The following is a 14,594-nucleotide window of genomic DNA, read 5'->3' on the forward strand; positions in this document are numbered from 1 at the left end:
ATTGCAGTTGGCAGAGAAATTGTTTGGAAACTTCCAAAGTAGTGAGAATGGGCCCGTATCTTCTCCGGAGTCCGAACACGACACTAGTGGTGGGCCCCACTGCTACTCTAACAACAACCTTGTCGTTGTTGTTGTTACTCTTAGTCTCCTCTTTGTCTTCCTCTTCGTTTTCCACTTTCTGTTTTTGTTTCTGTTTTTGTTTCTTTCTCTTGTACAGATTTAATTTTGATTTTCTTATTCTTGTACAAGAGGGAGGAGATTTGGTGTTGGTTTTGGTTTTGGTTTTGATATTGGTATTGAGTTTGACTCTCACTACTTGTGGGAGTGGTGGTGGCTTATACAGACTCTAACCCTCTTTCAGACGACCATTGCTCCGCCACCGAAAAAGTTGTGTTTTTTGAGCTCTTTTTCTTTGAATAATAATCAAATATTGATTAAAAAAGTGACAAAATGATAATAATTTTTTTAAAAAGTGACACATAGGTATAAAAAAAAATTAACTCTTACCTTTAAAAAATGGTGTTCCTTTGATTTAAAAACTCATTCACTCTTCTTGTGTTTGTTTCTCAGTATTTTATAATATATATAAAATTAATGAGTTATCAATTTAACAAAGTAAGTTTTTTTTTTCCTAAAATAAATGAATTGAATGCAGTATCAATTTTAACCTTTATGTATTGACACAGCAAATTGAATTCACATGCTTTTAAACAATAAGAGCATGAGCATATATATCTTATGTATTGGCAAGTAATATTAATGTTATCACAACTATGTTAGAGTTGTTTAATGCGGACAAATTACGAACAAAAGACAAAAATACATAAAAATAAAAAATAGAAACTCATTAAAAAATAATAATAATAATCTTAACCAGTCAACTAATCAAAACAAAATTTAGATGAGAAAAGCCAAGAAACAAATAGGAGAAAGAGTAATCAAAGAGAAACTTTCTCTAGGAGAAAGAGAGATCAAAGAGAAACTTTCTCTAAGGAAAGCTTCACTGTGATCTTCAAAGGGATGGAAGGAGAGGTTTGCTATGATCTTCAAAGGGATGGAAGAGGGTATGAGGATTCTTGGAGGGGTAAGTTCCACACCTACAAAGTATCTATATATCTATATAAATGAAAAAACTTATTTGAGAGGTAGTATTGATAATTGAATGCTATGGCAGTACAATCTACAGAAGAAGCAATTGTGATTTATTTTTTTATTTTTTTTTTCTTTCTAAACCCTAACAGCGATGTAATCCAAGTGATAAACTTGGGAGAAAAAATTGACTTATGTGTGCATATGGATAAGTAAAACAACATATATGGCGGTAAAATCTAGAGAAGAAGCAATCATAATTCCCATTTTTTTCTCTCTGAACCCTAACAGTGAGCTAATCCAAGTGATAAACTTTAGAGGAATTATTGACTTCTCTATGTATATAGATAAACAAAAACAAAAAAAAAAATGTGAGCAAAAAGACAAAACACTTTTCTCTTTTCTCTCTTTCTTCCCTTTCTCTATCACTTGGCTCATAGTTGACTTTTTTTTTTTCTCCCATTTCTGTCTCTCACCGTGTTCTCTATTTGTGACCATCAACAAGGTTAGTAGCTAAACAAAATGATAACAAAGAGATAAATAAAAGTACAGTTCTGATTGTTGCAAATTAAAATTTAAAAGACAAAAATACCCATCAATATTAAGAACGCTCTCATTAGGTATGTTAAATGTGCCAAATGTCAAATATTTGGCATTTGGCACACCAAAATACCAAAAACAGAGCATCATGAGGTGTGCTAAATGTGTCAAATTTTTGAGATATGTTGTAGTACGCTTCTATCTATGGCACAATACGGAGAAATGTGTTATATATTTTTATTATTATTTTATTCATCTTTCTCTCTTCTCTCACCGTGCCAAGCAGATTCACTCTCTCTTCCTCTCCATCAATCCTCCTAACCTCTTATTCACTCTCTCAGCCTCTCATCCTCTCCTTCAATCCTTCCAATTGGTGGTTCATCCCTCAAATGCCTCAAACCCAGACCAGATCTAAGCCTACCCTACCTTCTTCCTAGACCTTGGTTTCAACGGAATCGGAGCATCATCCAAGCTCCACCGTGACACCCACAGACCACCACCACTCCTCTACTCTCTGCATCTCGGTCCAACCTGGACCCAACATAGGCCTCTCTAAATCAAGAACCAAAACCATGCCAGCGTCTAATCAAGCTTTGCCATCGTCCTCCTTGCTCATCCCCTAAAGTCCGATCTCACCGATCTCTCTGAACTTGCCGCCGATTACTCCTTTGGTCTCACCAGCGCCGCCGTTGGTCTTGCTAGTCCTCGCTGCTGATCATGCCGCCGATCTCCACAGGCGTCACCGATCGTTGGTTGAGTTTTTTTTTGGTTGGATGAGTTTTTTTTTTTTTTTTTCTTTCTTTCTTTCTTTTGTTGAGATTTTTGGATTTGGAATTTGTTGAAGGATTCGATGATTGTGGGTGTAGTTTTTGGCGGTTGATTTGCTGTTGGTGGTGGTTGTAGCGGTGGTTGTTGGTTGGTTGGTGGCAACTGCCACTAAGTTGGATGTTTGTATATTGGCTGAGATTTGAGATAATATATTATTTAATGTGTAGTAAATGTTATTTTAATGTATAGAATTGAAGGATAAAACATCTGATAAATAGGATATTATAAAATGATATGGTAAAATGATAAAGTAGGTATTTGGTGTGTCAAAATGACTTTTTTTTTTTGAAACATGTAACGAGAATGCTCTAACTAACAACTTTTCAAGGACAAAAAATTCATTACATTTAGAGCAACCACATCAGTTCGTGCAAATAATTTTTTATTTTGCACATCTAAACCTACTTTTTCTATTTTACACTTTCATTTTTACAAAACACCCACATCAGTTTGTCTATTATACACTTTTACTTAAATAAAATATTCATTTTTTACCATTTTTTATTATTTTCTTCACTGCCTTTCTCTTCCTCTCAGTATATCAACATCCACACCAGTCCTCTCTTAACTCTCTTCCTCTCTCATATCTCAAACCCAACACTCACAAACAGCGGTAGCAGTAGCAACAGAGGATCCGGCGGTAGCAACGTCAGCAGATCCGGCAGAAGCAACAGCAAATCCGACGGGTTTGGGTTGTTTTTGAGTTGGGCTTTCCGATGGATTTTGATGGATTTTAGTTTTTCTTGATTTTGAGTTGGGTTTCCTGATGTTTTGGTTTGATTTTCTGTTGATTTTCGGTTGATTTTGTGGTGGATTATCAATTGTTGAAATGGGTTGGAATGGTGGTGATTGGGTTGCAATGGTGGCTGGGTGGTGCTGGGTTGGTGGTGGGGTGGTTCTGCCCTTCTTTTTTCTTCTTCTTCTTCATTTTTCTTCTACTGATGGGTTGTTGTGGCATTGGGAAAGAGAGGGAGTCTGACCAGTGAGAGAGAAAAAAATAATGAACTATTATTATACAAAGTTACAGTAACCGCGTATATTTACACGGTTACTGTAGCAATTTGGAAAATGAACAGTATTAGAGAAGAACTGATGTGAATGAATTTTAAGCAAAAATATGTAAAATGGTGCACTTTTTGTATTACAAAGAGACGGATGCATTTGCTCTTAACACAAATATCTGCACTTTCTTTATCTTTTTTTTTTTATATAGATAGATGCATAGTAAAAAGACAAAACAAACCCTCAAAACTATCTAGCCTACTCGTATACTAAGAGGGCGTTTGGATAGCACAAACGTGCATCCACGTCCGGTTTTCTTTTTCTTTTTTTCTTTTTTTTTTACGCGTGTTTGTTACTGTTCATTGGCCATGAACAGTGATTTTAGGCCAATGAACAGTAACTTTTGGCATGAATAGTATTTTTTACCCATTTAAAAATTATTTTGCTACAGTATTTTCAGTTTTCAGTTTTCAATTTTCAGCAATAAGTTCTATCCAAACGGACCCTAAGGGTACAAAGGATATTGCACCTATTAAACAAACAATAAACGCCAAATGAATTTTTTAAAGCAGAGCAAGCAAGGCGTTCGACAAAGCATTGTTCATAGGCTCATTCGCGCTTTTTATATAGGTAATAGATCTACCTTAGTTGTCCTTGTCTTTTCTAGCTATGTGTCTGTTCTTGTTGACCTGAAAAGTATGTAGTTCCTTAATTAATTCCTATGAAGTACGAATACTCCAAAATTCATAGCATTTCCACGTTGAACTGTAGGAATGGACATAGCAGCATAGGAGATACCTTCTTGATGAACAAGAACATATTAAGGTGCACTTTCAACATTGCGTAAAGAGGAAAAAAATATAAGTTTTTACTTAAATAATCCTTTTATTTTAGATATGTTTTTATTATAATTTTTTATTTTTATAATTATAATGTATATATGGAAAGTTTGTTTCTTTAAAAATACTGTATTAATCTTAAAACTTTTTTAGAGATGAATAGTTACTACTTATTTTAAAGAATGACTATTCTCTATATTAAAAACATAATCAAACTAAAAAATAGCTAAATTATAGGAATAATTATTATATTTTTATTTCTATTACAATCTACTAAACATGCCTTAGTACCTAACGAGGTACCAACTTACCTAAGGTGGTGTTGATACTTAGGTCTATCCATGGGTCGGGCTGGATTGGTTTTGGACCCAACTTGGACTCAACCTGCTGGCATCAGGTGGAGGGCGAAGGAACCCAAAACTGACTGCCGACATCAATCGATCAAGTCGATTTTAGGTTCAAGTGTGGTTCGGTCAGTCGTTGGAATCTGCAAAAGGTCGCCAAACTACAAAGCTTCATGCGAAAACTACATTTTTTTGCTAGAATCTACAAATTTTGCTAAAAATTGTGGGATTTGGCCAAATCTGGCTAAATCCCACCAGATCTAGTTGAGATCCCGCATCTAGCTTGATTTTGCCGAATTTCTTATACAGCTTTGGTCAGGTTTTAGATTTCTCAGGTTTTGGAGAAGCAGACCCGCCGGCATCGGTTCTTGAAATCAAATGCCCGCTGCCGTCCTACTGGAGCTTCGGTTCGGGCTAGAATCAAATCGACGTCGGGCAGTTTGGTCGATTTTTTAAGCTCTGGTTGGATTTGGACACCCCTATTGATACTTGAGTTTTGGCAGAAGTGAAGAGAGAATGAAACTGACAGTGCTATCTACAAACTTGACCTAGATTTGGCCAAGGAGTGCAATCAATGGTTGTGACTCGTGATTGTCATGTCAATGTAAATCTCCAGACTCATATTTTTTTCTCCAATAATATTTAACCAATAAAATAGAAACGTAACTTACTTGTCACTGGCATAACATTGCGAGTCTTAATTCTGTACACCAAAGTGAAGCACAAGCCACTCTATAGGAGTTACTGTCAATGCTGTTTCATAACAACATTTTTTAGATTACTTTACGGTTTTCAAAGAATCTTTCACTTTATCTCAGTAATTACAAATAGTAAAAATGTTTTTTCTAAAAGTTATCCAAGAGAATGGTGCAAAACATCAAACTGAAGCAAATTGACATTTATAAGATGGTTAAAGCCAAAAGTGCTGTGTCCCAAGTCCACATTTCAGCTTGCTGCAGCCAAGCAATTCCTATTATGCAGGAGAGCAGATAGGAGATTAGGCTGGCTATCATGGATTGATATCTGGTGCAAATTGTGTTTTGAATTGTATGTAACTGCTATCAGAAGATGTATTTAAATACAGAAAGGGATGAATAAAGGGCAGCCAATTAGTTCCCTCCCAAAAACACACCTTTCCTCTCTCCTATTCTTGGAGATTAGTCATCTCAAATTTGACGATTTATTCATTTTCATAACAGGGTTGTATCAAAAAGCCATCCATTTAATGTGACAAATGTCGGAAAACAAGAAAATATGTATATATTTTCTTGAAGAGTGACATTGGGAGATGGAATCACATATTAATCCCTTTCAAAAGAAAAGATACCACAGTTAGCTGATAAGACATAAACTAGCTTGAACTGATGCATCACATACTGCCCATTAGTAAGGCAATTAGGCACAAAACCCTGATCAAATAAAAAAAAATTTCAACTGTGTCTCAGTGACTGTTTGTGTATGCCTGCATGTGTGTGAGAGAGGGAGAAAGGAAGAAATTATCATTGAAAATGAATGAAAACATATTTCATACTAAGTTAGTTGCAGACTAGTAATCCTAATCTCTTTTCCAACCTTGGATTGTCTTGGACAATCTCATTGTTGGATTATTCTAACCTTTGTGTCCTACAAAATCATATAAGAAAAGGACAAAGGATAAGCACAGAATTCTTATTCCTAGTTGTCACTTCTCTGTCCCACCTCTCTTGCCAAAAATGCTTTCCTTACTCAAACAGTGTAGTGTTGCTGAATGGTTTCAATATCAAGTCCCTTCAATTTCACGACAGACTCAACATGCCCCTTAAGTGTGTGGAGCTCCCTCAACCTGGAAACCAAATAGCAAGAACATAAATCAAGGTACATTGATATTCAACTGTTATTTATTAACATAATATCAGCTTCCCTGAACAGTACCTGGCAACTTCTGCTCGCCTCTTGGCCTGTTCAGCAATTTCAGACAACTCCCTATGACTGTTCTTATCATTGAAGAGTTCCGATGATTCTGGAGGCTGCAGTCCATGCAGGGTACGTTGAGCTGCAGCCCATTGTGCCTCCCTCTCTCCCCTTCCATAATCCTTCTTTGTTGTGAAAGCAGTCTGGACAACATTGTGCAATAAAAGGAAGGGTCAAAGACTGGTAAAAAAATATTTGCCCAAAACTCCCAACATTCCTTGTAATAAAGGAAAAATCAGTTACCTTATTTTGGAGTAGATTATCCCAGGCTTTGCCACTCAATGCATATCGTATCATGAATTTAAGAATATCCAGAGGGATGTAAAAGATGATGCTGTAGAGCCAAATAACACCAGCCCATCCCCAACCAATTCCATGCATCCTTGCAAAGCCCCAATTTCCATACACAGCAATGATAGTAGCCACCTTAAAAAATCAATCGGAAAATAAGTAGTTAGATCATTTGTGTTATGTGCAAGAGAACCATCTCATCAACCAGAAACTAGATTTTCCTAATACTCACCAACTGTGCTATAAGAAAAGCAACCATAAGCAAGAGACCAGGGCGTTCAACATAAGACCAGCTTCGAGACCGAGTAACAAAGATTAGTGCCTGACTTACAATACTCACTTGAAGATAGACAGCTGCTGTAAGCTCATAATTGTTGTTCCTGATAGATCTTACACCAAACTTATCCTGCCAATTTATTTAGGTATAGTTAAATTTGCAATTGGATTGATTTCACGATACGAAACAATAGTGAGAAAATATTTCCATAAGTCCAAGCAACTGCCATAATTTGTATTGTAATCAATTTATTAGCTGGGTTAATGATTTTCTTACTGAGAAGAAGTCAGTTTTGTGAGCAGCCCAGAAGAAAACAAGAGTCATAACAGCTAGATAGGTGCCGAGGACAATGCCAGTAGCAAAGATCTCTTTAAGCTTCCATGAGTCTGGAAGAGGAGAAGGCTTCACCCTGTCTTTTGAAATGGTCATAATAGTCCCATCGTTGAGTATGGCAATTATCAGAACCATGAACGGTGAGAAATCGAATTTCCATATCAGCGCTAGTAGCATAAAACCCAGAACAATACGAATAGTTATGGAAACTGCATAGATGGTGTAGTTCTTCATTCTCTGGAAAATGGCTCTGCTAGTCAATACAGCACTAATAATCACACTCAATCCTGGCTCTGTCAGGACTATGTCCGATGCACCCCGGGCTGCATCAGTTGCATCAGCCACTGCAATTCCAATATCTGCCTTCTTTAGAGCTGGGGCATCATTCACACCATCTCCAGTCATCCCACATATATGCTTCTTCTCTTGCAGCCTTCTCACAATTTCATATTTATGCTCTGCAGGCTTCCAGTTAGTTCCATTTGAGAAATCTCACAATCATTCAACTAAACTTTGAATCATCCCAAAATGAAACATATTCAAACATTCAAGAAATAAAATCTCACACTGATTTTCCTTGATTTTTGAATTTTCTATAATTGTTTACATATTTTATCAATTCATTACCAAAAATAGAATCTTGTACAGAATGGTTTAAAATGTTACAATGGCTAACAGTGAAAACCTCATAATTTTATTCAATATAAAGCATTCAGTAAAATTACCCGGGAAGACACCAGCAAAACCATCAGCCTTCTCTATAAGCTCATCAACGGGAATGGCAGCAATGGAATCATCCTTGTGCTCCCCAAGTAGGGTGGAAGAAGGATACATGTTTGTTCCCATGCCAAGCCTGCGACCAGTCTCCTTCCCAATGGCTAGCTGGTCACCAGTGATCATCTTAACATTGACACCAAGATTGAGGGCACGGCGAATGGTCTCTGCACTGTCATGCCTTGGAGGATCAAAAAGAGGCAATAGACCCACAAACTGCCATGGTCCTCCTGCGCTCTCTTTCGTTTTTTCTGGCACAGTCTGATAGTAATAGACAATGAATGACAAATAAGTTTGGCTATCTGAACCATAGCTTTATCATCCAAACAGAATTCTGAGGAAAATAAAACACAAACTCACTTGTCTAGCAACAGCAAGAGAGCGAAGACCACGATCAGCAAACTTATCGATGATTGCATGAGCTCTCTGTCTTGCATCATCCCGGAGGTTGCATAGCTCTATGATCTGGTAGAGATTTCAGATACTTAGCTATAGAGATAACAAAAAAAAAAGTTTGAAGAAGGTAAAATAAAGGAAAAAGTTCAGTAGTGTAAGTCAGACAATCTATCACCTGCTCTGGTGCTCCTTTGCTAACTCGGTGCCAGTTGCCTTCAGAGTCTTTGTATGTTATCGCTGTACGCTTATCAACTGGGTTAAAGGGCAAGAAATGTACCTCGGTGATACCTTCTCTGGCCTGCCATGCAAAAAACGAAAAACAAGATATGGATTTTTATTATTCAACTATTGAAAGGTTTCCCAATGCTTAAAATACTCTCTGAAAAAACTGCCTAGTTAACATAAAGCTGGTTCAAAACTGTCCAACAAAGTGCGTTGGAACTAACCTTCTTATCTACACTAAGGAAAGAAGTTAATTGAAAAACACTTCCAATAATTCACTGTTAAATTTTGAGTACATTATCATTTAGCAATGCATATTAACAATTTAAAAATATTCCAAAATCTTCCCAGTTCTTTATATTTCTACAACAGTTTTGCATTAAATGTTAACCTAGAGGCTCCATCTGGATTGACAAGGAAACCAATATATACTTATATGGCATCTTATCTATATTTGATAGGCAAATTTATTTTATTAAAATGATTCTAATACACCAGAACCATACTAGAGTTATCCCTTGATGCATCTTATCCTAAGCACTTTCAATCATTTTCCTTTCCTTAGCTACACCACCCCCCCCCCCCCCCCCCCCGCCCTTCTTTTTCTAGATGAGTGTCTGCATTCCCTTACATACCAACAATCCAAACAGAAATTATTTTTTCCTATGATAATCTAAAATATATTTAGGTTTAGTGCGAATAAGAAACAGCTTACAAATCCCTTGAATGTTCAAAAGACATTAAACCAACCAGCTTGTCAAGAAATTTTTTAACAGAAAGCATGGAGCTACAATTGTATGTGGGGTGGGGGGGATTATAATGACAGCAAGATCTTAATAGCCTGAGCAGATCCCACAGCCATAGAAAAGAACGAGACTTTAAAAAAAAAAGAAAAGAAAAAAAGAATAAGGGATATATCACATAGATTAAAATTTTCTTGTATACATACCTCCTTGGGGTCACCCAACATACCAACAATACAAGCATCAATAGCATCCTGATTCTCAACCCTAGAAGCCCTAGCCCCAAGTAAAATCAAAGTGTCCTGGTTCACATCCTTCACAAATACCTGTTAATTAACCAAATACTTCCATGATTAATGAATCACCGAGTATCAAAATTGTTGATTTGCTCAAAAATAAGATCATAGTCCAAGTTCTTATGTAAGTCCTTTTTGTTTTAACTCATCTATTTTTAGTGTTATGTTAGATACACACTCATCTATAATTCAATCACAAACCTCAACCATGGACCTGTCAACTGTAAGCTTGTTGAGAGTAAGAGTCCCAGTCTTGTCACTACATAGGACGTCCATTCCAGCCATCTCTTCAATGGCTGTCATCCTCTTGGTGATAGCCCCTTGTTGTGACAGCCTGTGGGAACCAATAGCCATTGTCACAGACAATACAGTTGGCATTGCTATTGGGATACCTCCAATGAGAAGTACCAAGAGATTGTCAATCCCATCCCTGTACGCACGGTGCTGAATTGGGTACATTACAATTATCTCCACTGCCATCCCCACGGCAATCGAGCATATGCAGAAGTTTCCAATTGCAGTCAAAACCTGATCAAACAATCACCATTCAGTGCACATCATTTAAACAAATAACACATTTAATTGGAAGGTTTAATTGTTCAAACTTAATTAATTCCGTCAATGAAGCACTGATTTCAGTACATAGAAAAAATTGTCAACTTCATTGAAAATTTTAGAAGCTTGACCTTTACCAAACTCATAAAACCAAATTCTGTATAGCAATATTCCAACATAATCAGGTTTTCAGTAATTATTTAGTAAGCTCATTAATTATAAGGAAATTATATCACAATTTCATAAAATATCCCCCCTCCCTACCCTCTAATTCATGAGTCTTTCTCAGATTCTTTCACTATATTTTGCACTAGGCTGCAGAGATGATACCTTTTGGAAGTGTCCTACTTGGTTAGTGCTGTCAACCAAGTGAGCAGCCTTGCCGAAGAAAGTGTGCACACCAGTGGCAATCACAACAGCCTCAATCTCACCTTGCTTGACAGTGGACCCAGAGAAGACTTCAACACCAGGGTGTTTTGTAACTGGCAAGGACTCACCGGTTAGGGAAGACTGGTCAATCTTAAGCGGATCTCCCTCCAAGAGACGAGCATCAGCTGGGATGATATCTCCTAACTTGACACTAATCACGTCTCCTGGTACCAAGATTGCAGCATCTTGCTCTGTCCATCTTCCATCTCTCAGAACCTACAAGCAATCAAGCAAGCATATGAATTTACCACTTCACACAAGGAGAGTGTATTTCTTATGGATATTATTGTAGCCACATTATCATGTACAATTACCTTGGTTTTTGGTGCAAGACCTGCCATAAGTGCTGCTGCAGCATTGCCTGCATTGTTTTCTTCTATGAAGCTTATGGTGGAGTTAATAACAAGCAATGCCACTATCCCCACAAAATCCTGCCAGTCTGGTGGGTGCCCCTGCATTAGATCATTAAAAAAAATAATAATGTTACATATGATACAGAGAATTGTTATTATATGAGCGTGAGAGAGAGAGATATAGAGAAAGATGTTACCCCTCCATTTGCCAAAGCAATGGCCATGATAGCAGCAGCCTCCATCACCCATGATAGAGGATTCCACATAAAACCCAAGAATTTCAGAAACTTACTTTCCTGTTTCAGGATTGTTTTTAACAAATCAGTTTATTATTTCCTTTAAAACTAGATGTGAATAAAAAAATAAAATAAAAATACACACAAAAGTAACATTAACATTGCCTTCTTTTCTTCTAGCTTGTTTTGGCCAAAGATTTGGATCCTCTTTTGGCCTTCCTCGGTTGACAAACCCGCTCTTGTGCATTGCAACTGTTCAAATACTTCCTGAATTGGTATGCGCTCCTGTATGTATACACATAACATCATTGCAAGTCTTTCATGAATAATTCAATAACTTAGCTACTTCAATTTTCAAATTCAGAAACATATCTTCGTCAATTTTTTTTCCCCAGTTGCAAAATGAGACTTTAAAAGTTAAAAAACCATTCCTTTTAATTAAAGTCCATTTTGACAAATCAAAAAAAAAAAAAAATGATACAATTATCTAATCCATGTGTGCACCATAATGGGGAAAAATAATACTAAAACTGGCCATAATAGGTAGAATTATTTTTTTACTTTGTTCCGTCTACCGAGTAACAGTGAAGTGATTTAAGATTTTGATTTTTTCAATTTTCAAACATTTTCTCAACCACCAAACAGAGAACAAAAATGTCAATGACAAACACAGAAACAGCTTCTGTATACAGTAACTTTTAGAGTTCTGATTCTTAACAAAAATACAAACTTTTAGGGTTCTGCGTTATTATTTATTTATTATTATTATTGCAATAAAATAAACAACATATAGACCTTAACTTATTAAAAGACATTAGCCGTACAGAACAATTATTTAGTACTCCACAAAAGTAACTCAATGCTCATATTAACAGTGGATCTCATTAAATAAATATATAATAGACTCACTATTAGTGCGTTTATGTTTGTCATACAAACAAAAAGAATCTTTAAAATGATTTATATTCCTGCTTCAAGCACAGTGCACTAACAAAGACATATCAATACCAAAAACACAAAAAGGGGACGCGGAAAACACTTTCTAAGAATAAAAAAAACGGATATTACAAAAACACTTTTCTCATCAAACACATTGACAAAAAACACAAAAACATTGTTTGACAAAACAAAAACAAAAAAAAGTATAACGAAAACTACAAAAAGAAAGAATAAAAACATACAAGATCTACGCTCTCCTTCTTTATCTCTTCCAAGCTTAAGCCTTTGTTCTCAGCCATTTTGTTTGTTTTTTTTTCCGTAAGCTCTCAAAGGAAACCTATATGAATGATGAATGAGAATGAATCCTTCTCTCACACAAACACACTCTCTTTCTCTCTATCACACTCTGTGGGGGCCACTAGTTCGTTGCGGAAGATAGAGAGAGGATCCCTCCCTCATTTGCTTTTTTTATTTATTTCTCTCAACAAACAAGAGTAATGCTATAAGCACTATATATTTTTTATCACAAATTTCACACACGTTTAGTTGGCATGCTACAACTTATAAACTTTTTTTTTTCCCTTAATAGAGTTTGAGTTTGAGTAAGTGAGTAATTACTATTAAGGATAATACTTAAATATAATATCTTATACGCATTTATTAAGTTATCTGATACTTAGTATGTTACCAAAAAAACAAAAAAAAGGTTCCCTAATACTTTAGTAGAGTATTTGAATTCAATCGGGAAAGCTAATGCCATGTATTTAAGGTTTACCTTATTAGCAATTACTAGTTAATTAATATAATAATAATTAATTGAATTATTAAGATTAATTAAAAAGAAACAATAAAGAGAGTAGTGAGTGAGTAGTGAGGTGAAGTGATGTGTTTAATTAAGAAAGTTTAGAGGTGATATGAGCGAAGGAGCGAGAGTGTTGGTGGTCCCTTTGGCCCAGGTCATACGCCTTAGAATTCCATTTTGCTATGCTCACCTCACCCTCACCCTCACCCTCACCCTGCTTTCTGCCTCAACCTCCAATACCGTTGAGCCAACTCTCACTGTCACTCTCACTCTGCCTTTTGGTGACGTGGCTTTTGTTGGGTTGAGCTGCTGTGAATGAGAATGTGGCCACGTGGAAAGCGTTTGAAGACTAGAGAGAGAGCATTATTAAATTTAAAAACAAATAAAATAGTAAAATTATTTTTAAAACTATGACAAGTTTTAAATTTCTAAAAGCTCTTAGTAGTAAAATTATAATTTATATATATATATATATATATGTCACTTAAAAATCTTTTCATTATACTTGCTAACATGTAGAGTAGTACAAGTGTTAACCATATACAAATTTCTTGCCTATACAACCAAAACAAATTCTATAAATTAAAAAATATATAAGTATCTAGACTATAATGTAAATGTAAAAGTTTACCTATAAATTACCAGCCATAGCCATTTTAATGTTACCTATTATTTTAGGCTTCGTTGATAATATTTAGATAGATACAATTGTAGGTTGTAGTTGTAGTTATATGGCCCCAACCAACTAAATTTACTTCTCCAAGATGAAAACCAACTAAATTTAATATCTTTTTAAATTCACTACACGTAAAAATAAGAATTAGATGGATCAGATGAAGATTTTGGATTATAATACACTACACTTAAAAATTAAGGATTAGATGGATTAGATAAAGAATTTGGATTGTAATCAAATTAAGATTTTTATTAACTTAGAAATTATAGTAGATGGATTAGATGAAAATTTTGGATTGTAATTGATGAAGCACAAGTTTGTCAATTGTAATGAAATCGTCCAGATGGAGCCGGATGTTCGCTTGCGTCGCAGTGGAATTAACAATTCTCTAAAATGGTCACCGGTGTGGTGTCTACCACAACGCCTCCTATGCCAAAGTCAGTACAAGAGAATTTATAATAATAGAATGTAAGAATAATTAGGTATATCTCGTAATTGTATTCATACCTTGTGTTGGCAATGTGAGGCTTTTATATAGGTTGGCTCGGATTCTAGCCATTGTGGTTGATATTGTGGTGTTAATGCTTTTCTTGGTAACACTTCCTGGTAAGTAATGGGGCTTTAATGTGCCCTCAACGGTCTGTGCGGCTGGTTTTGTAACTGTCTGGGGCATTATTGGC

At 35.8% G+C, this 14,594-nt stretch overlaps 1 protein-coding gene across 1 annotated transcript; it reads right to left on the reverse strand.

Moving 5' to 3' along the window:
• Positions 1 to 6,085: 6,085 nt before the first annotated feature.
• LOC142634024 (ATPase 9, plasma membrane-type) lies at positions 6,086 to 12,778 on the reverse strand. The gene is made up of 15 exons (XM_075808286.1): positions 12,679 to 12,778; positions 11,663 to 11,782; positions 11,459 to 11,557; positions 11,223 to 11,360; positions 10,810 to 11,124; positions 10,126 to 10,452; positions 9,835 to 9,954; positions 8,839 to 8,961; positions 8,628 to 8,732; positions 8,219 to 8,528; positions 7,437 to 7,951; positions 7,116 to 7,289; positions 6,836 to 7,018; positions 6,554 to 6,735; positions 6,086 to 6,464 (listed from the first exon to the last, which is right to left on the reverse strand). The coding sequence occupies exons 1-15, from the start codon at positions 12,733 to 12,735 to the stop codon at positions 6,368 to 6,370; spliced, it is 2,865 nt and encodes a 954-aa protein (XP_075664401.1). The 5' UTR covers positions 12,736 to 12,778; the 3' UTR covers positions 6,086 to 6,367.
• Positions 12,779 to 14,594: the final 1,816 nt, after the last annotated feature.

The sequence above is a fragment of the Castanea sativa genome, chromosome 5, assembly GCF_040712315.1.
Source record: "Castanea sativa cultivar Marrone di Chiusa Pesio chromosome 5, ASM4071231v1".
NCBI classification, from domain to species: Eukaryota; Viridiplantae; Streptophyta; class Magnoliopsida; order Fagales; family Fagaceae; genus Castanea; species Castanea sativa.

Bases quoted from the DNA above. Each gene is read 5' to 3' on its own strand.
- LOC142634024 (XM_075808286.1), bottom strand. From the start codon at position 12,735: ATGGCTGAGAACAAAGGCTTAAGCTTGGAAGAGATAAAGAAGGAGAGC. The intron at 11,361-11,458 runs GTAACATCTTTC...GATCTAATGCAG, and splicing joins TTGCTTTGGCAAATGGAGGG to GGGCACCCACCAGACTGGCA. The intron at 9,955-10,125 runs GTTTGTGATTGA...GTTAATTAACAG, and splicing joins TTGACAGGTCCATGGTTGAG to GTATTTGTGAAGGATGTGAA.